Here is a 21,968-nt window from a genome sequence, read left to right on the forward strand (position 1 = left end):
ATTGCTGTTCATTACTGAAGGAAATCAGGATAGCAACTCAAACGGCAGGAACCTGGAGGCAGGAGCTGATGCAGAGGCCATGGAGGGGTGCTGCTTACTGGCTTGCTGTTCATGACTAGCAGCCCAGGGATGGCACTACCCATTTTGGACTTGTCCCCTTTGATCACTAAGTGAGGCTCTAGCCTATCTGATGACTCTAGCTTGTGTCAGGTTGTTACAAAAGTACCCAGTGCAGAGAGAATGGGGTTTTTGAATATACATTACTTCCGATTAAGAAATGTTACAGATTCTTTGTAAAGGCAGGCAGAATTTAGGACTGGACAAATAAAACCGAACACATAAGCAGCTAACAAATTTTAAATGATTTTTAAAATTCTAAGTAGGAATGAGAATAATCTTTGTTGGTGCTACAGCACGAGCAGAATAGCCTTCCAGCCTGTGGAACAGACATGGGTCATGGCTCTCTGTGGGGCAGGTTAAGGCACCCTTCTCTTAGCATCTAGCTGTCTTAACTGCATCCCTTATTTAGGAAAGGCTTTTATTGTTAAATATCAGTGCCTTGGTTTCTCTACTCTGCCTTGTTCCCCTAAGAACAATGTCTCTCAGCCTGGAGCTAGGCTAGCAGCCAGTCAGTTCCAGCAGTCCTGTCTCCACCCTACAGTACTGGGGTTGTAGGCATTTTTACAGACCCAGCTTTTTACATGGGTTGCAGGAATTTGAACACAGGTACTCAGACTTGCATAGCAAGCATTCTTAGCCACTGAACCATTTTCCCAGCCCCTGATTGGTTTTTCAAACATCTTTGGTAATTCTGGATGTGACAAGCATATTAAGTAGTCTCTGGATGCTTTTCATCGATGGCTGACAACTAGCTGCTCTTGTAAAGAGATAGAGTGGAACTGGCTTCCTAGGCGTCTTGCTGAGGAGAATGGAGGACAATGGCTTGAATTCAGTTTCCTTCTGTGCTGGATTGGAGTCTGATTTGTAGTATCCTCGGAGGTTGCTGCTCCCGCAGCCCTTCTGTTAATGGACTGGTTCCTATTGCTCATAAGACAGATGAAGTGCTTGCTTCTTATGGCTGTGACTGTGGCTTTATGACAGTCATGCTAAGACTGCACCAAAGAAAAAACGTTTCTGTTTTCCATAGCTTCATTGAGTTCTCTTACTGGATGAGACTCCCATCTTGGTCAACAATCCAAGTGTTGACAAGTTGGTGTCCGGGGTAACTTAGAATTGCGCGTTTTTAACTAAAAGTAACTCGAGTTTGGCACCCAGGCCTGGCCTACACTGTAGTCCTTGAGAATGATGGAGGCTGCTGAGCATGCTCAGAACTGTGAGTACTGGATAGTTTAGTATTTGAGATAGGTGGGAAAAAGCACACCCAGCACACCATTGCGTCCTATATGCCAGTGTCCTGATCGAGGACGTTGCAAAGCTGGCCAGAGGCAAATGAGGCTTCCTCTCTTCCATCTGTGTCTCAGGACCCAAATATTGGTCGGGTTCACTTTAACCCAATCTATTTTCCCTAGAATCCAACGTTTTCAGTGAATAATTTTGTAGAGCATGAGTTTCTTTCAGGCTAATGTTGAGCGTGTGACAGCAGAAATTTGTGTCAACTGATAGTCACACAACAACTACAAGAATGGGTCCTTGGAGCCACATTAACATACTGACTTGAAAAGGTGTCTCCTAGTCCAGGCTGGCTTTCAAGGAGCTGTGCAGCTGAAACTGGCCTTGACCTCCTAATCCTTACACCACCACCTCCCAACAGCTGAGATTATAGGTGAGTCACCACACCTGCCTGACCTTGAATGTTGCTGCTTTAGCATTTGAACGTAATTGGTAAATGTCTTGGCTTTAAGGCTTGAATATGATCAACGAGAGTTGATTAATGATTAACCTGAAGCTTGATCTCTGGATCTACGTGGTACAACTGGTCTCCATACATATGCCCGCATATATATACAAGCACACACAGGAGCAGGAGGGGAAAGATGATTGACTTAGAGGACTTGTTCTCAAAGAGAACTTGGATTTGGTTCTCAGCACCAACACTGCAGTTCACAACCTTCTGAACAGCTCCAGGGAATCCAACACCTTCTTCTGGCCTCCGTGGTCACTGCAGGTGTATGGTGTACTTACATGCTTGCAAAAACACTTATTCAAGTGCCCACAGAGGGCCTAGAGAAATGGCTCAGAGGTTAAGAGCACTGGCTGGTCTTTCAGAGGATCAGGGTTCAACTCCCAGCACCCCTATGGCAACTTTCACCTGTCTGTATCTCCAGTTCCAGGGGATCTGACACAGACATGCATACATGCAGGCAAAACACCAATGCGCATAAAAATAAATTATTTTAAAAAATAAATAAAAAAAAAAGAGTAGCCGGGCAGTGGTTGTGCACGCCTTTAATCCCAGCACTTGGGAGGCAGAGGCAGGAGGTTCTCTGTGAGTTCTAGTTCCATGACAGGCTCCAAAGATACAGAGAAACCCTGTCTCAAAAAAACAAACAAACATACGCATAATGTATTTTATTCTCTCTCTCTCTCTCTCTCTCTCTCTCTCTCTCTCTCACACACACACACACACACTCTCTCTCTCTCTCTCTCCTCTGCCCTTGGGAATATCTCCCCCTCTTCCCAACTAGCCACCCCTTTTCTATGTGCTGGACTTAGTGAGTTAGGGTTGTTTAGGGGAGCACGGGCCCCTTACCGATGGCTGCACCACTGAAGAAATGTTTCTTTTTTTTTTTTTTTTTTTTTTTTTTTGGTTTTTCGAGACAGGGTTTCCCTGTAGTTTCTAGAGCCTGTCCTGTAACTAGCTCTTGTAGACCAGGCTGGCCTCGAACTCAGAGATCCGCCTGCCTCTGCCTCCCAAGTGCTGGTTTTAAAGGCGTGCACCACCACCGCCAGGCTTGAAGAAATGTTTCTTACTCCTCCATCAACTAGCAGTAGTAGAGTCCTGGGGGGCTCAGGTGGGCCTGAATTAGCACCTCCTCCTCTCAGTGGTAGGGTGTTGAGCCCAGTCTTGGGCAGATCTTGTGACATCTGTAATCGACTAGAGTAGCTGGCGTTCTATGCCTACTTCTCCTCAGAAAACTAACTAACCTACTCAGGACTGATAACATTTCTGCTTAGTTGCCATGAACCAAAATAATCCACCTAGCTAAATACAATGGCTGCGGAGATTCACCTAAGCTGAAAGAAGTACCCATGCAAGGATGTGGTTCTAAGAAGTGGCAGAGCTAGGCATTTAGTCTACATAATCAACAGTGGCCTTGTGATTGCTATTCACCTTTGTCCTGTTTCTGCAATTAACACCTGAACTTCTCAAGTGCCAGACCGGAGTGAGTGGGGGCCCTAGATGGTGAGCACTTGATGAAAGGGTTAAACGTAACACAGCTGAGACGTAGGAGCCGTTTCATAGAAACTGGAATAAAAGCCTAAAATCTATGCCCTCAATTCAAAATGCTTTCCATTTTACTGGATTATTATACTGCGCACATCTAAGTGCACTCTGGGATGCCCAAGGGTAACAAAGTGACTTTGTATATATGTTTTATTTATGTGGCTTTGTTGTTTTTGAGAAGGGCTAACTATGTAGCTAGCCTCTGTCTCTTGTGGTTTTGATTTTTGAGGCAGTCTCTCATTGCCCAGTGTGACTTTAGATTCCTGATCCTCTTCCTCACAAACATTGGGATTAGAAGCTTTTGCCACTATAGTCAGTGGATGCAGTGCAGAGCTTAAAACCCAGGGTTTGGACATGCTAGACAAGGAAGTACTTGACCTAAATGAGATACATTCCTAGTACTAATTTGTGTGTGTGTGTGTGTGTGTGTGTGTGTGTGTGTGTGTATGATTTATTTATTATGTACACAACACTCTGCCTCCATGTATGCCTGCACGCCAGAGGAGGGCGCCAGATCTCATTACAGATGGTTGTGAGCCACCATGTGGTTACGGGGAATTGAACTCAGGACCTTTGGAAGAGCAGCCAGTGCTCTTAACCACTGAGCCATCTCTCCAGCCCCTCTTTTGTATATTTTTAATGCATTATCTTTATGAATTACTAGCTTCTATTTTATATTGCAAAATTAAAGTGGAAATGATTCCTTTTTATTGGTGTTGTGTAAAACAATTGATTTTATTATGACATTTTCATATATGTGTATCATGTACTTTGATCATACCCACCCCACCTTTTTGCTTATTTGTTTTTTTGAGATAAGGTTTCTCTTTATAGCCCTGGCTGTCCTGGAACTCACTCCATCAACTAGGCTGGCCTCGAACTCAGAAATAAGTGCTAGGGTTAAAGGTGTGCATCATTAATGCCTGGCATTTTGTTGTTGGTGGTTTTTTTTTCCCACTCCCTTTTAAAGAAACTAAATGTTACTACTTATTTCATCATCATGATTACAGATGTTACGGGACTGGATAAACAGGCAAATTAAGCAACCTCCTCCCTCTTACCCAGATGTTTCTCTTGCATTTGTATGACGAAGCCTAAGTAAGTGAGAAATCATTTTAAACTAAGAGTAATGGTTTAAACTGGGGGGGTGTAGCTCAGAAGTAGAGCATAGGGGGTCCAATGATCAGTACCCCCAATTTTTAAACAGAGGCATCATTTTTTTACCACTAAGAGGAAAACATTGCAAATATAAAACTAATTCAGCAAATTGATGGCTATTGTCATATCCTTAACTGATAATATCCAGTCATCAATTTTCTGATTTGTATAGTCCATTTTCAAGGTGGCTGAAAATGTAAAGCAATTGCAGGCTTTTCTCTCCCACGTTCCATGAACACCAGTCCTTCAGTAGGAAAACCTGCTTTAGTTTTACTACTGTAGTAGGCTACTCGACAGGCTAACTTTATGAAGCAATGGCATTTTGGAGATTCAAAGTCCACAAAACACAGCAAAACTTCGGTCAGGGTCCTTTGACTGTGTCACATCATGGTGGGATGCATATAAATCTGGTTTCCTTTTTCCTGGAGAACTCCATACTGACTTCATATAACCCCGCAAAGGTCCCGCCTTTATACACCACGGATAAAATTGTTGCCTTCTTAATCCCGTTAATCTAAGACTTTTGGAAACTTGATTCCATCAGTTCCATTTCAAATCGTAGCAGTCTCCTCTATTGCTTTCCTAATATGTTGCTGGGAAGCATTACAAAACTGTGGTAATGTGTCACATAGTAAGAGTCTAAACATGTTGGAGTCATTAATAATTAATTAATCCTTCCCTTGGCATCGTGGTTCCTTATAAATAATTTGGGTCAGTGGAGTATTAGGTCGCTTTCCTCATGTTTGTAGAGGGGACCTGTGCTGCAACCCTCACTGGCCCTGTGACAAGGGCGGGATGCAAATCTCATCCCTACGAGGCTCCAAATCCCTTGCTCCCCGCTGTCCAATCAGTATCAAGTACAAGGTCTGTAGGAAATCAGTGCAAGATCAGTTATCCACTTCCAGAGCTTCTAAACGCCGCAGTTCCTTCCCAAAAGTCAAACGCGTTTCCGCCTGGGCGTTCTCAAGCCCCGCCCTCCAGTCACACCCCCTCTGTGATTGGTCGAGCGTCGAGACGAGTCGAGTCATGATAGGTCAGAACCGCCGCGGCCGTGAGCGCCACGTGTACAAAGGGCCGAACCGGAAGCTCCGAGCCGAGAAGAGCGGTGGGCCTGTCGTTGGCAGCGGAGGCCATGGAGCTCCCCGAGGAATCTCTGTCCGCGCGGCCGGCGCTGGAGACCGAGGGCCTGAGATTCCTGCACGTTACAGGTGAAAGGCGGCTGGGCGTGCGGCAGGCGCCGCCATGCTCGGTGGGTCGGCCTCCAGGAGGCCTGGCGTTATCGCCGCGGGCAGGCCGGGACGGCGGGCTGGGCCCGAGCGCAGCTTCCCCGAAGTCAGCCCGCTCTGGCCGGGCACTCGCGGACTTGGCTCGCTGGAGTCCTTCTAACACCTTCCTTTTGCAGTGACTTTAGTCTCCGGCAGGCGTTTTGCTCTGCGCAACCCTAACCCATTGCTGTCTCCTTTACAAAGTGTAGCTCCGGGAGTCTGGGTGGCCTTTGCTGTCCTGAATTGATTGGATAGACACATCCCCCCCTAGTCCTTCAGAACTCCGCTGCTGTATCCTGCACCTTCCAGACTGCCCCGGAGTGTCCTGGTGGTTGAGAAGTTTCTGTACCCAGCCTTTCCGGAATCCTTCCATTCCTGGCCCAGATAGTAACTACTTTAGGGGTCTGTTTTCTCAGCTAGATGAGAAGGTTCTGAAGGCGGGAGCTATGATTTATCTTTGCTGAATATTATTGAAAAACGGCATTCTCCGTTTTTTGAACCTGCTTTCTTTTTTGTCAGTGGGCTCCGTGCTGGCCAGCTATGGCTGGTACATCCTCTTCAGCTGCATCCTTCTCTACGTCGTCATCCAGAAACTCGCAGTCCGACTGAGGGCGTGGAGGCAGAGACAGCTGGACCGGGCTGAAGCTGTTCTGGGTTAGTGTCCTGTGATAGAAATGAAGGCGCCTGTAGCTTACCTGCATGGGTGGCAGCAGTTTATGCCTTTTAGTTTGGATGTTTGAAAGATTTTTACTGAGATGCAAAAATTTCCTAATGGCGTGTAGCATACTCGATGCACATCTTGTTTAGTAGGAGGATCAAAATGAAAACTTAACCGTTTCGTTGGGCTCTAGCTACATCCTTTGAGTTATTGTGAGTGACCAGAAACTCGGCATTAGGATTTTGCATACACTTCATTTTGATTTTTCCCAGACCTCTGATTTCTGCCAGGCGGTGGTGGCGCACGCCTTTAATCCCAGCACTCGGGAGGCAGAGGCAGGCGGATCTCTGTGAGTTCCAGGCCAGCCTGGTCTACAAGAGCTAGCTCCAGGACAGGCTCCAAAGCTACAGAGAAACCATCTCGAAAACAAAAACAAAACAAAACAAAAAAACCTGATTTTCACTTCTCATTTGGTTTTTTAAAAAAAACCTCAAAGCGTAGCCATTCTAGCTAGAAGCTACCTCAGTGGCTGTGCCCAAAAGAAATGTTAAGTATTTTATATTGCAGTATAACTAAAATACAGATCATCTGAATTACCATTGTACTGAGACTGGGGTGGAAAGCCTTGATTTACAGCTAGGCAAAAATGTAAACTAGGATTGGGTATGGGGCACACACCTTTAGTCCCAGCACTCAGGAGGCAGAGGCTGGCAGATCTGTATGAATTTGAGGTCAGCCAGGGCTACATAGTAAGTAAGTCCCTATCTCACAAAAAAGTAAACTGGGGTTGGAGCTGGGACTCAGCTGGTGGAGTGCTTGAGTAGCATACACAAGGCCTGGGGTTTAGTCTCCAGCACCAAATAAAAGTGGGCATGATGGCCAACTTTCGTTGTCCCGCACTGGGAGGTGGAGGATCAGGAGTTTAAGGTCACTCTTTGCCACATAGTGAGTTGGAGACCAGTTGAGGTTACAGGAGACCTTATCTCAACCGGAAGTTAGTTAAGCTGGGACATCCATATTCAATTCATAATGCTAATTGAAAGGACTTGTTTTTTTGTTGGAAGAGGATCTCACACCTCTTTTCATAGACCTGGGCTAGTCCAGTGATAGATGGAGATGCAAAGGCCTTCAGCTTTGCTTTGTGGACCGCTGGTCAGCCTAGAGATGGGGTGGAGTGAGATGTAAGGTGTATATGTTGTACAGTAGAGGCTCGCTCCGCGGCCATCACAGCACTTAGTGCTCCACTCTGAGTGTGCAAGGATATATTTCGTGTTGATTTTCTGATGTTTGAACCTCTCTATATTTATAGGCTATTTTATATGGAGTCATACCCAGTTGTTTTCTCTTGCTATTTTAGAACCTGATGTTGTTGTTAAGCGACAAGAGGCTTTAGCAGCTGCCCGTTTGAGAATGCAGGAAGATCTAAATGCCCAAGTTGAAAAACATAAGGAAAAACTAAGACAGGTATGAACTGGGTTGACTTAATAATTGTGTTGGGTTTTTTCTTTTCTTTGTTTTTTCAGGGCCTTGAGCACACTAGGCAAGGTCTCTATTACCTGTCGATACCTCTACTGAACTGTTCAAGGCTTAGTGCTAATGGTCAGTAAAATATTTGCTGTTATTTGCAAGCATAGAGCAGAGTCGTGTCTCATTAAGTTCCAGATGCATTTCATAGTCTACTAGGTCAGCACTGCCCATGTAGAGGAAATGTGCTGGCTATAAATAGGTTTGTGAATTCATTGCTACTGTGGACAGTGTTTGTGGGTGAGTGAGTGTACGTCTTTTTGGGTGGATATCAAGAATTAATTTCGTTTAGTTTACTGTTGGTCAGCATGCTTGTTTTGTACAATTTTGAACTGTCAAGGGAGAAATACTCTTGAAGAAAGGTATATCTTTTGTTTCTGTCTTGCCTTCAAGTGTTTTCTTAACAGTGTTACTCCACAAGACTGTGTGCTTGGGTCACATTGATGCCAGAGCTGGTGTAGATACCAGCCTGTCTACCTCCCAAGTGCTGGGATTCCAAGCTCCATATTTAGCTTTGTTTGAAGCTGGGTATCACATATGACTTAGTTTAGGGATGGTCAAGCACACAACTGTGGGTTTTAGGAGAGCAAGAAAACGCAGCGTAAGGCTTAGATAAGGATTGTGTTGGTGAAGGTGTGGACTAAAAGATGGGAATTTTGAGTTTGTTTTTTTAAGTCATGGATTTTTCATGGGAGGAAAGGTGGAAAGTGAGGGGAAGGAGGAACCAAGGATTGCTCTGAGCAGCCAGGGGATTTGCGCTGGTCCTCATGGGAATAAGACTTCTGTATTAGGTACTTCTGCTGCTGTGCTGGAATGGTGAGCAACTGGGGAGAAAGGGTTTATTTTGGTGTCCAGCCCCTGGGGGAGGACACAGTCTGTCATGGCAACAGGAACATGAGGCCTGCCTGGCAGTCAGGAAGCAGACAGGGCAGGAAATGGAGCCAGGCTATAAAACCTCAAAGTACCTCCAAGAACATACTTCCTCCAGCAAAGCTGCCCCTCCTAAAGGTTCCATGACATTTGTAAACATTGCTGCCAGCTGGAGACCACGTGTTCACATACTAGTGCCTATGGGTGACATTTATCATTCAGATGACATTTGTACACTAGCATTGAGCTAATCTGTCATTGTCATTTCCAGTCCGATCCAGAAGTTTTCAGCGCCTCTCTCATCTCCCACAAAAAGAACCCTCTGCCAGCTGCGAGGCGCCGGAGAATCTGATCTCAGAATTATCCGCCTCAGTCGTGTCGCTGGCTCCCAGAGGCATGTGCCTCTCGCCACATTGGCAGCTTCTCCTATTTCTGCATGGCTGTCCTTTCTGATGTGCTCTTCCCAGCTTACTGGGACCCAGAAGGAAAGAACATCATAAGATAGAAATGCACACCCTCCCTCCTGAGGCTTTTAGTCCAGTAGTAGCCTTCAGTTGATGTAAGCTAATTGCCAGTCTTTCCCTTAGTCACCAGCCTGACTTTAAAGTTAGGAATTAGAAACCTGTGGTATAGAAGCTCCACTGTCCTTGATTCTTACCCATTGCCTAAATAGTCTGTGTAATGTTAAATTTATTTAGGTGTTTTGTTTGTTTGTTTTGTTTGTTTGTTTAAGACAGGGTTTCTCTGTGTAGCTTTGGAGCCTGTCCTGGAACTCTTGTTGACCAGGCTGGCCTCAAACTCACAGAGATCTTCCTGCCTCTACTTCCCGAGTGCTGGGATTAAAGGTGTGCACCACCACTGCCCAGCTTATTTAGGTATTTTTTACAGATGTACTTTGTCCAGTATTTTATGAGCACATTGTGTGGGTCCCTTTGAATAGAAATGGAAATAGTATGTGCATGTTTTTTCAAATGCCCATCATATCTGCCTGGCTTATGGTTAGTTTAGATCTCTCATAGGTAATGCTAGAATTTATCTACTAAACATTGATTCTGGATGTTTATTATTTGTGTGTTGAGTCAACCATGTACATGCCGTGGTGTGCACTGGGAGATGAGAGGACAATTTACAGGAGTCAGTCTCTTCTTCCATGAGTTCTGGAGCTCAAATAGGTCATAAGCTTGTTTGCTTGTTCAGCAAGCACTTTTGCCTGCTGAACCATCTTTCTGCATCCCACCCCCCATTTTGTTGTTTGTTTTCTTATGATGGATTAGACTTTTTTTTTTTTGAGGCATAGGGTCTCATGGAGCCCTGCCTAGACTAGACGTCTGCCTCTGCCTCCCTAGAGCTGGGGATTCTGGGATTACAGGCATGCATTACCATGCCCCACTCAGTTAGACATTCTTGATGTAACTAAAAGTATAGAGTAACCTTTATGTTAAGAGGTAGTTGGTTCTTTCTGAACTTTCTGTACTTACAAGTGATGGAAGCTTGAAGGGTGCCATGGAGAAATTTGCAGAACATGTGCTTTTAAGCCATCTCATCATTTGTTCTTATGACATCACAATTTAATTAGGACCAGAATAGATTGCATTGGGTTTGAATTCTTTCAGAAGTGAGAGATTGCATGCCCCTGACATGCATGTTCACTGCAATGCTTGGTTGCTTGAAAAAAATGGCTACCGTCCCTGGACTAGGAAGCAGAAGCAAATACCATGTGTTTTGGATCCATACCTACCAGAGGCTTCTTGGGCAGCCATTGCTGAGTGTGGTTTTCTGCTGGGATTCATTTCCCTTATGTTTCCATAGTACCTAACTTTCTAATGCACTTGGCAATCTGTTGTCCTATGACCCAGTGCCTGAGGCACAGCAAGGTAGTGGTAAAACAGGCCTGCCAGCCACACACATCCATTACGGGTCATTTCTTCTGCGTTGCCAAAATGGACTGATAAGGGTGGGTTCAAATAATGGAATCATTGTTTCTTTTTCCACACTTAAAAAAAACTCTATGTACTTTTATTTTATGTGCATTGGTGTTTTGCCTGCATGTATGTGTGGGGATGCAGATGCACTGGAACTGGAGTTACAGACAGTTGTGAGCTGCCATGTGGATGCTAGGTTCTCTAGAAGTCAGTACTCTTAACTGCTTAGCCATCTTTACAGCCTCTTTCATACATTTTAAAACATTTAAATAAAGGTTTTTATGAGATAGGGTCTCTGTGTTTGCCAGGCTGGTTTCAAACTTACAGTTTTCTCATCTTCGAGCACTAGGGTTGGAGGTGTACACCATCATGCCAAGCCTGCACAGCAGCTTTTTGTTGTTTTTTAATAAAATGAAAGTGAGACGTGTTAGGAGAGAAGTTTGAATTAAGAATTCTCCAATGAGCATTTTCCCTGAGACTAGTAGGAGCTTATGAATGCTTCTTCTCTGTGTTCTTTGTGTGTGTGATTCTTTCTTAGCTTGAAGAAGAGAAAAGGAGACAGAAGATTGAAATGTGGGACAGCATGCAAGAAGGCAGAAGTTACCGAAGAAATACAGGAAGGCCTCAGGTAACTAGAGTTGAAGGCAATTAGCTGTGTAGAATACCGGGGCTTGGATTGGGTTTGTGGTTTTGTAAATTAAACCCAGACCATGGCATATTGAACTATACCCCCCTATCCCCAAATAGAATTTATTGATTCTTAAATTTGTGTTTGTTCAAACAGGAAGAAGATGGTCCTGGGCCTTCTACTTCATCTGTCACCCCCAAAGGAAAATCTAACAAAAAGCCTTTGCGGGGAGGTGGTAAGAACCTGGCAATGTGAACCATTTAGAAGTTTTAACACTTACAAGATATATTGTCTTTTTGTCTGTACTTTCTGTGTATGTGTGGTGTGTGTGCACTTCAGTCTGCCAGTGCACGTGCCCATGCTTATACACAGAGGACATTAGGTTCTATCAGTTTCCACCTCATTTCCTGAGACAAGACCTCTCCTTCATCCTATTAGTTGGTTCGGCAGCTGGGAAGCCTCAGCAGTCCTGTCTCTAAGTGGAAACACTGAGCTTACAAGTGTGTGTGCCGCTATGCCTGGCATTATGCATGGGTGCTAGGGGTTTGCACACAGGTCCTTGTGCTTGCTCAGCCCTTTTTCCCACTGAGCCAAATGGAGGCCAGCCTAGGCTACATAGTAAGGAAACAGTCTCTTAGTTTCTAGTCCCCAGTTTAGGGCTGTAGAGATAAGGGAGCAGATACAGAGTGCCTGTGGCTCTTCACTGAGCAATTAGGGTGATGGTGCTGGGGTGCAGAGTCTTTCCTGCTCCTTGATAGGCTGTGACAGGAATGTGAACCAGGATGAGAACAGTCTGTCCTACAGACGGTGTCTGGCAGACACTGTCTTGTCTTGCTCAGTGCTGCCCTGTTTCCTATGAGTAACTTTCTCAAGATAGAAATATGTTCACTCAGCTTTTCCTGTATAATATATGAAGGGATGCTTTAGGTGACACCACGGCAGCACGTCTTCATCTTGTCCCTGAGGGATTTTCCATATCTTGAAGGTGGGACAGACAAATGCAGGAATTAGCAATCTTTTGAGATTCAGGCTGAGTTTGCAGAAATGGAACAATTTATTATGTACCTCCCGTCCTCCAGAGCTAATTACTTTCATCCTGGCCTAACCAACACACATCAGTTTGCACGTGGTCTTGAGCTGGGGCCAACCTAAGCAACCTGGCTTAGCAAATGAGGAAACTAAAACTTAGGGCAAGATTTCATGGTAAGCAAGGAGCAGAACCAGCCCACATGAGACTGACTGTGGAGCCTGGGGCATTTGGCAAGGACCCAGTTATCATATTGGCTGTAAGGATCCAGTGTGGGAGAGAGAGATGGAAAAAGGATGTAGGTGACCCATCTCTGACTACTAGAAGTAGTGGAAGGTTCCATTCTGGTTATTTGGTTTGTTTTTTGTTTGTTTTTGAAACAAGGTCTTAGACCTAGGCTGGCTTCCAGCTCAATATGTAGCCAAGGATGACCTGGACCTCTTGATCCTCTTGCTTCCTCCTCTCAAGGACTAAGATCACAGGCCTGGACCATCACACCCTTTTAAAATGTTCTGCTTTGCTTTTGTTTTGTTTTTGAGACAATGTCTCAAACATAGCCTAGGCTGTTTTGGAAATCACAGTGTAGCCGAAGCTGGCCTTATGCAACCTCCTGAGTGGAACTACAAGTGTGAGCCCCCACATTTGGTCACTTTAATTGTCCTCAAAACAATTTCCATTTTCTGCAGCTTTAATAGCCTTTATTTGGATGTGTGCTTTCTTTTAAGTGCTGTAATTAGTGTAGGGTAAACGTCCAAGCCCATTTCTGTGTTTGAAAACCTACCAAACCCCTCCAGTTCCTGAGCATGAAATCCTACCAATTCCTGGGCTCGAGCCAAGCTCAAGCAGGACTGAAATCACACCAACCCCTACTTTGGAAAACTCCTCCCCAACAAACCCTGTTTAAGCCTGCCTCCTGTCCAGTCCCCTGCTGCTTCTCACCTGAGCAGAGGTAGCCAACTTCTTGTGTCTCTCCCAATAAATCTCTTACGTGAGGTTTGTTGTGTGGTGTGACTTTCTGGTATTCCTTGGCTCCCGATTGCCAAAGATGCCTTTCCCCTCAGAGATGCAACAGTTCTACAGAGGAAAACATTTCCATCAGCTCTGTAACACTTCTGCTAGGGAAACCTTCCCCCTCAGGGCTGCAACACTTCCTTGGGGAAGCCTTCCCCTTAGAGATAACACGAGCATTGGGGATTTCCCCTCAGGGCTGCAACACTTGTATTGAGGAAATTTTCCCCTTAGAGCAGAGCTGTAAAGCTTAAAATTAGAGGCTTCATATAGTTAAATCAGGCTATCAGGTAATTTCTGACTAACATTTTGCATGCCTCTCAAGTACGGGTATTAAAGGCTGCACCACAACTATCACCACCTTATTTTTAATATTAGGCTAAAGTCCCTAGGAAATGGCTATGAGGATGGAATCTTTATCCTTGCAGTGATTTACATGCTAGATTTGTGGTTAGAGTTTTAATATAGAATATTCCCTGATCTCCAGCCATCAAAATGGTTGTTTCCTTTTCACTTCCAGGTTATAATCCTCTGACTGGTGAAGGGGGTGGAACCTGCTCCTGGAGACCCGGACGCAGGGGCCCATCATCTGGTGGATGAAGCTAAGACTCTTGTTAGTGTCACTTGACATTAGCAAGGTGAACCCTTAACCCTCCACTCAATTGCCTTACGCACACTTTCACAGTGACTAGCCAAGAAGAGGTGGGGCTTATTTCCATTGTTAACTACCTGTATTTTAAGGGCTGTGGTCAGTATGAGATGAGACATTGCCATTAGGTCACACTCTACTTAGAGACGAGATAGCCAGTGATTTCATAGCTACTTGCTAGCTGGTAGGTTGAAGGCCTCTTGCTATTTAGCAGACTTTGTGAAGGAGGCCCAATGGTGATCTTTTGGGGGTAGAAGTCCTTTCTGATAGGACAGTCTCTGTGACAGAATGCGTTGAATGATGTCTTCCTTATAAATGGTGAGCCCACCAGTGAGGATTACTGATGTACAGTTGATGGGGTTTGCTTCTGTATATTTATTTTTATGTACAGAACTTTGTAAAAAAGAAAAAGTTAAATACTTGAAAAGTAACATTTTTAACATCTTTATTAAACTCAAGGAAATTTCCTTGTGAGCTTGACTTTGACAGACATTAAATAGCTTTTTTGTCATTCAGTCTCCAATTATTTTGCTTACTTCTCCTGGCTAGTGGCAGATAGTCTTGGTGATTTTAAAGTTGACAGACTCCTTGAGTTTTAGTTGTTACATTAGTAGAATAAACAAATAGCACAGAAGGCCATGGTGGTGTGTGCCTACACCCACACACTGGGGCCTGAGAGTAACTGCAAATTTGAGGCTAACCTTAGTTAGCTACACAGTGAGTTCCAGGCCCATCAGAGCTACAAGTACTCTGTAATAGACTGATAAGACATGTTTAAAAGGAGAACAGAAAAGCATGGTACTTGCCTGTAAACACTTCAGACACCACAGGATTGCCAGACTGGCCTGGGTAGCAAAACCCTACCTCTCCACACACCAACCCAACAACAGAGTCTTGCTTGAGCTCCCAAGACTTCCTTTACGCAAATGACTCATTTGTCCATGAGAGGACCTGCTGGGGATTTTTTGTAAGACTCTGATGATTACGTATGAGTGTATGTGTCACAATTTGACTGCTTTGTTTTTCAAGACAGGTTCTCTATTTGTAGACCTGGGTATCCCGGAACTCACTTTGTAGACCAGCTGGCCATGACCTCAGAAATCCAACAACCTCTCGCTTCCTGAGTGTTGAGCCCAGCTATAGTCTTTGATTTTTATATTATTCAACACTTGTTTTGAGTAGCAAAACTATTCTTAACTCGGACTAGTTTGGGCTTACATGGTGGATGTTGGATGCTCTTGGCATAGAATCAGTCATGGAAAGTAAAAAAAGAAACTAGAATGGCCTATTTGGCTAGTAGGTAGAAAGAAGTCTATAGGAGCAAAATAGTATGTGGTTGTCTGTCTTAACATATACAAGAAAACAAAGTCTTTGTAGGACTTTATTGGGGAGCTTGGTCTGGCAGTACTCATGTGGTAACGGCACTTGGGAGATGGTCAGGAGGATTTCTAGTAAAAGGACAGGCTGAGCAATGTGGAGGCTAAGAAGTCTTGAGGAAGGCTTGAGAGAAGAGTTGGGATGGGTGTAGCACTGGAATTAGAAACAAATAGCTAATTGACTTGGAGTCTAGAGGGACTGAGTTGTGTAAGTGGCTTTCAACTAAGCAGTAGTGTTGATTTGTAGTAGAAACTAAATAGGCGAAAAGGTCCTAGAAGGTTGTGGTTTTGTGTACTAGTAGGTGTTCTGGCAGGTTTGGATGGTGATATACAGAAGTAATGGAGTAACAATGTTACCGGTATACAGATAATGGGTGTTATGTATTGAGATGCCATCTGTATAATAGTTTGGAAAAGCACTTACCATGTCGTATCTGTAGACTTGGTTAATACTCTGCCTGTGAAGCAGGTAGTTTGGTTTTCAGGAACTGAAGCTTAGAGGAGTTAAATAACTTGCTCAATGCTAATCAGTGTAGTCTATTTCATCCTTGTGTTCTGGACCCAAAGCTTAAGCTAATCAAGGTGTGGACAGTGTAGTCCAGCTAAAGAAGCAACTACTCTGTGGAAATTGTGTGTCACAAGTTGAGGGCAGTGAGCACTTCAGATGGGTAGCCTGGCGTCACAAGTTGAGGGCAGTGAGCACTTCAGATGGGTAGCCTGGCACCACTCAAGGTCTGCCTGCTGGAGAAAGAAGGAACTGAGGGCAGGAGTACAAAGGCCAAAACCCAAGTATCACATGGAAGAGTGGACTGAGCCAGTCATAAAACCTGTTTGAAGCTGGGTGGTGGTGACACACACCTTTAATCCCAGCACTCAGGTGTTGTGGAATATAGTTGAAGATGTGTTACATCTGTTTATGCTGTGGAATATTTGTTTAATGATGCAGAGATGTGTTTCATATGTTGCAGTTGTTTGATTCTGTGAAGCTGTGTTACTCTGCCTGCCTAAAACACCTGATTGGTCTAATAAAAAACTGGAGAGAGAAGTAGGCAAGAGAGAGAAATAGGCGGGGCTGGCAGGCAGAGAATAAATAGGAGAAATCTCGGAAGAGAGATGGAAGAGCAAGAAGAGGAGAGGAGGATATTGGGCCAGTCACATGGCCAGCTGCGGAGTGAGAAGAAAAGATTATAGAATAAAAAGATAAAAGTCCAGAGGCAGAAGGTAAATGGGATAATTCAAGCTAAGAAAAGCTGGCCAGAACCAAGCTAAGCTAAGGCTGGGCATTCATAAGAATTAAGATTCCTTGTATTTATTTGGGAGCTGGGTAGAAGGCCCCCAAAGAATAAGAACAAAACCAACTATACTCATGAGGCAGATCTCTGAGTTTGAGATCAGCCTGGCCTACAGAGCAAATTCCAGAGCTACCCAGAGAAACCCTGTCTCAGAAGACAAACAAACACCCATTTGAAACCCAGCTGTGTGTTCTGCCTTACCCTCGTGCTGTCGCCACAGACCACCCTTCTCTTCTGCTGCTCTCCCTCACCTTCCTGACGACTCCAGTGCTGAGCAGTTGTAGACATGTTTACTGTTCAGTGGCTGCATCCTTCTGCGGGGGGGGGGGAGGGGGGGTCCACATGATAGTGTGAAAACAGGCCTTTGTTTTCACACTATCACTAGCCACTTGCCTTTTTTAGCACCCTGAGACTACAGCAAATGTCTGCAGGTGTGGATATGGTCCACTTTATTTTGAAACACCTAATTCAAACCTCAGAGGTCACTTCATACCTGCCTTGGCATCATCAAAGCATCCTGCAGACCCTGGAAGAGAGGGCATGAAACGAAGTGCAGAAGCCAGGATCTCACCACAGTGGCCTGATTTGGGCGGTTTGCCCATTGGCATTCCCTAATCATAAGCCGCCATAAGTAAAATAAGCGCTATCCCCAAGGGACTGTGGCTCATCTAGAAGCTGACTGGGCTGGTGTCATCCCTGATGGCTGTCAGCTGGGCAACAGGTGACTGGCTCTTGTGCTTCCCGGTCTGAAGCAGGCTAGGGCAGCCAGGGCTTGTTCATGTGGCAACTCGAGTCCAAGTTCAGGATGACAAAGTTTAATATTTTTTTTTGTATTTTAATTGTTTCTGTTATGTGTGTTAGCCAGTTTAGGAACAATGTACCACAGTGCATGTGTAGAGGTCAGGGTACAACTTTGAAGAATCAGTTCCTCCTTCCATCTTGTTGAAGCAGGGTCTTATATCTGCCACTGTGTATATCCATTCTAGCTGGCCTATGAGTTTCCATTTGATTCTCCTGTTAACGCCTCTGATTTCATTTGGGATTATGGATGCAAGCCACTATGTCCAATTTTTTGTGGGTTGGAAGGATCACCTTAGGTATTGGGCTTGCTGGGCAAGCATTTTTCCCTACGCCTTCTATCTCATCGCCCACATGCACAGATCTTGCTTCCCGTTTTGCTGCTATCCCATTGACTTAAGCAGTTCATAATTCGAAAGCTAGGAGGAGGCCAACACTCAGTAGGAAGACCTATAAAATCGCATTACAAGGAATAAACGAGGGGAGGGGAAAACGCCAATCCCAGCCAGATGCTGTTAGATGACCTTGTGCAGCCTTTCCACACATTCCTCAGTGTGAATCTGCCCCAGTCTGTAGCAGGCTAGCTCACCTTACAGTTAAGGCTCAGCCCCAAGATTTACAATCAAGACAATGGAGTAGCAATTGTGCATAACCCTGCTCTGACCAATACAGTATATTCCCAGCCTTCAAAGAACCTGAAAATAACCTTAAGTGAGGACATAGACTGGTTGGGATTTGGCAAAGGCACTCTGCAGGCAAGCAGGCCAGGTTTAGGCACAGTACAGTACTGCACAGTGATGTGCCTCACTAGAGACCCACCAATATTGTGAACCCAAGGACGGTTACTAGTATCTGCAGAAGGGATCTGTGGAAAGGGTCACTTGACAGACTTTCAGTAGACTGCCATCTGGCAGAGACCCAGGGAGAATGCCAGCATGTTCTGACCTCTCTCCCATCCACCGCTCTTCTGCCAGTGCTTTCCGTTGACTGATTCTAACTGAAAGCTATCCCCTGGGGATGCTGACATCTGCTAGGTTGGTTAGCCATCATTGCCTTTTAGACTTTCAAGAACATGCTGAAGTTCTGACTCCTACTCCCTATGGATATGACCTTATTTGGAAATAGGGTCTCAGTAGATGTAATCAAGTTCAAGGTGGACATGTGACAGAGTGGGGGTGACATAGCCACAAGCCCCAAACATTTGGCTGACTAGAAACTGAACAAGGAAACATTCCCAGCACCTTCACTGTGGAATTACCACATCTAGAACTAAGAGAATACCTACCCTTCTGTGGCTATAAACAAGTTCATTTCTGGTGATGTGTCACAGTAGCCAGAAGAAGTGACCCATAAGAAAGTTTCACTGAGAGCAACCCCCCCACATACCATGTTGCAAAAGACAGAGTCTGAGGGCTCAGGAGACATAAAAGTTCCACAGAATTTCCACATGGATCTTGCCAGGAGATGGCCTGAAAACATTCCTAAGGCCAATCTTACAAAGGCTATGCGCACCGATGTTCCTGAACAGCACTAGAAGCAAGGTTGATGTGAGGACAAGGAATAGACCCATGTCTGCCTGCCTGCTTTTGCTCCAGAAGGCTGACCTATGAGATGTGGTACCCCAGCCACACAGTCCACTTGGGCCAGCTCCTGAAAGTACTCATATGGCTCCTCAGCAGGCCTGCACTTCTCCAAAGAATGTGTTGGGAAGCTCTGGGAGCTGTGGATTGAGGCCTGAGTGTAAGCATCTCCGGTGAGGAATGTTGCTCCTGGTGCGTGCACTGACGCGCCCATGCAAGTGTTGGTGGAGTGCTGAGACCAAGCGTCCAATTCTTAGCAGCTCTGTGTGATTAGGCTTAGGTTGGGGGACCAGCAGGAGAGAAGAGAAAAACGCCTGCCCTGCCCATCAGTTAGTGTGCTTGCTGCTCATCCCAGAGAACTGAGTTCATTTCTTAGTCTTGTGTCCCGTGGCTTCTCACCCGCTGTAACTCCAGCTCCATGGGATCCATCACACCCTCCCTGACCCCAACAGGCACCTGCGTACGTGTGGAGGACACATACACAAAAATAAAACCTTTTTTTTCTTTCTGAGACAGGGTTTCTCTGTGTAGACCTGGCTGTCCTAGAACTCACTCTGTAGACCAGGCTAGGCTCAAACTCGGAGATCAACTGCCTTTGTCTTCTGAGAGCTGAGATTAAAGGTATGTGCCACCACACCTGGCTAAAACAAATCTTTTTATTTTTTTTTTAAAAAATGAATTTATACCTACTATACCACCCAATGCTAGCTAGCTATTTTCATAAATAGCTAAGGGACATGGATGCTCAAGTTCCTGGAAAGCATACATGTGACAGAAATGTTCACAGCAACTGTGTGTGTCACGGACTACATTGGAATCAATATAGACATCCAGGCACAGGTGAATGGACAGACGTATTCATTCACTGAGTGAAGTGCCACTTAGCAGTAATGGAATGATTGAAACACATGCTACAGCATCATGGACTTCAAAACTCTTACGCTGTGTGCAACAAGACAGGCAAAAGAAGTACACACAGATTCCATTTCTGCAAAACCCCAGTGCAGGCCCATTAAGTCATAGTGATGAAAACCGCATGAGGCTGAGAGAGGTGAGCAGAAGGGGTGGGGTTATAAAGGGGGAACAAGAGTTAAGCCTGGTAGAGCATTGAGAAACCTAAGGCAGGAAGAGAATGATCTCCAGGCCAGTCTGAGCTACACAGTAAGACGTTGGAAACATCACAAACAAAAGCCTAGATGTAGTTGTTCACACCATGATCCCACTGCTCTGAAAACTGAGCCTGAGAGAGAGGTTTGCCGGAAGTTCAAAACCTGGCTGGGCTATAGTGTGATCTCTAACCTCCCTCCAAAAAGGGGGGTTGTGGAAGAATAAATTTGGAGTGATGAATAAGTTCAGTGTTTCAATGGTTGTGATTTTGCTGTCGTAGCTACCATGGCGGTTTAAATGAGAAGGTCTCCATAGGTGTTGGAAGAACTGGTTCCCCAGCTGGTGGTGTTGCTTGGGTAGGCTTAGGAGGTGTTTGTTGGAGGAAGTATACTGGGGGTAGGCTCTGAAGTTTGAAGTCTCAAGCATTCCCAGTACACTCTTAGCTTTGTTCTTGATGCTCCAGCTCTCATGCCTACCTGCTACCCCGCCCCAACAGCCACGATGGACACCTTAGCCCTCTGGAACCATAAGCCCAAATAAATTCTCCCTTCTACTAATTGCTTCTGATCATGATTTATTACAGCAATAGAAAAATAACTAATGCAGTCACATACAGGTGATGAAATCTAAATGTATATTTTTAATTTTTTGTAGTATTAGAGATCAAACCTAAGGCCTCAGGCATGCAGGGCAAGCACTCTGCCCCTGAAGCCATACCTCTTAAATTATACATTTTAGCTGGGTGGTGGTGGTGCATGCCTTTAATACCAGAATTCCAGAGATTACTGTATATTGATGATACCTTGTGTGATTTGAATGAGCATGGTCCCATAGGCTCATATAATTGAATATTTAATGTCCGGTTGGTGGAACTGTTTGGGAAGGATTAGGAGGTGTGACTTTGTTGGAGGAGGTATGTCACTGGGGATGGGCTTTGAGATTTCAAAAGCTCACACCACTGCCAGTTAGCTCTGTCTCATGCTTGTGGATCAGATGCGAACTCTGAGCTACTGCACCAGTGCCATTCTTTTTTTTGAGACAGGGTTTCTCTGCAGCTTTTTTAGAGCCTGTCCTGGAACTAGCTCTTGTAGACCAGGCTGGCCTCGAACTCACAGAGATCTGCCTGCCTCTGCCTCCGGAGTGCTGGGATTAAAGGCATGCGCCACCACCGCCCGGCTACCAGTGCCATTCTTATCTACCTGCTGCCACGCCCTCTCCACCACCATGGTCACAGACTCATCCTCTGAGACTGTAAGCCCCTAGTAAACTTTAGTAACTTGCCTTGGCCATGGTGACTTGACAGCAAAAGTGGCTAAGACATACCACTAAAGTTGTCTTAAAATTCTCAGTGTCAAAATAATTGATGATGTTTCTGTTCCGATTGAACCAAGATGACATAAATGATTCTGCTGTTTTCAGCTGGTGTTGGATCCAGCAATCTCCACTTGGTTCCCTCGGCACCATGGAAGCTGGCACAGGAGCACAGCCGAGGTGGAGGTGCAGGAATGTGCTCTGGGAAAATACACCCAAACCCGAGCCACACAGCTTCTCAGTCTGCTTAAGTGGTAAATGTATTTATTTATTTATTTGGGTTTTCAAGACACGGTTTCTCTGTGTACCCCTGGCTATCCTGGAACTCACTCTGTAGTAGCTGGCTTTAAACTCAGAGATCCACCTTCCTCTGCCTCCCAGGTCATGGG

General features: G+C 45.1%; 1 protein-coding gene across 1 annotated transcript; it reads left to right on the forward strand.

Moving 5' to 3' along the window:
- Window positions 1-5,627: 5,627 nt before the first annotated feature.
- On the forward strand, window positions 5,628-14,626 carry Selenos (selenoprotein S). Its single transcript, XM_038313947.2, has 6 exons — window positions 5,628-5,772; window positions 6,349-6,483; window positions 7,845-7,951; window positions 11,342-11,431; window positions 11,588-11,666; window positions 13,987-14,626. The coding sequence occupies exons 1-6, from the start codon at window positions 5,697-5,699 to the stop codon at window positions 14,064-14,066; spliced, it is 567 nt and encodes a 188-aa protein (XP_038169875.1). The 5' UTR covers window positions 5,628-5,696; the 3' UTR covers window positions 14,067-14,626.
- Window positions 14,627-21,968: the final 7,342 nt, after the last annotated feature.

Source organism: Arvicola amphibius, chromosome 12 (assembly GCF_903992535.2).
Source record: "Arvicola amphibius chromosome 12, mArvAmp1.2, whole genome shotgun sequence".
Lineage (NCBI taxonomy): Eukaryota > Metazoa > Chordata > Mammalia > Rodentia > Cricetidae > Arvicola > Arvicola amphibius.

Bases quoted from the DNA above. Each gene is read 5' to 3' on its own strand.
- Selenos (XM_038313947.2), top strand. From the start codon at position 5,697: ATGGAGCTCCCCGAGGAATCTCTGTCCGCGCGGCCGGCGCTGGAGACC. The intron at 6,484-7,844 runs GTTAGTGTCCTG...TTGCTATTTTAG, and splicing joins CCGGGCTGAAGCTGTTCTGG to AACCTGATGTTGTTGTTAAG. The intron at 7,952-11,341 runs GTATGAACTGGG...ATTCTTTCTTAG, and splicing joins ATAAGGAAAAACTAAGACAG to CTTGAAGAAGAGAAAAGGAG.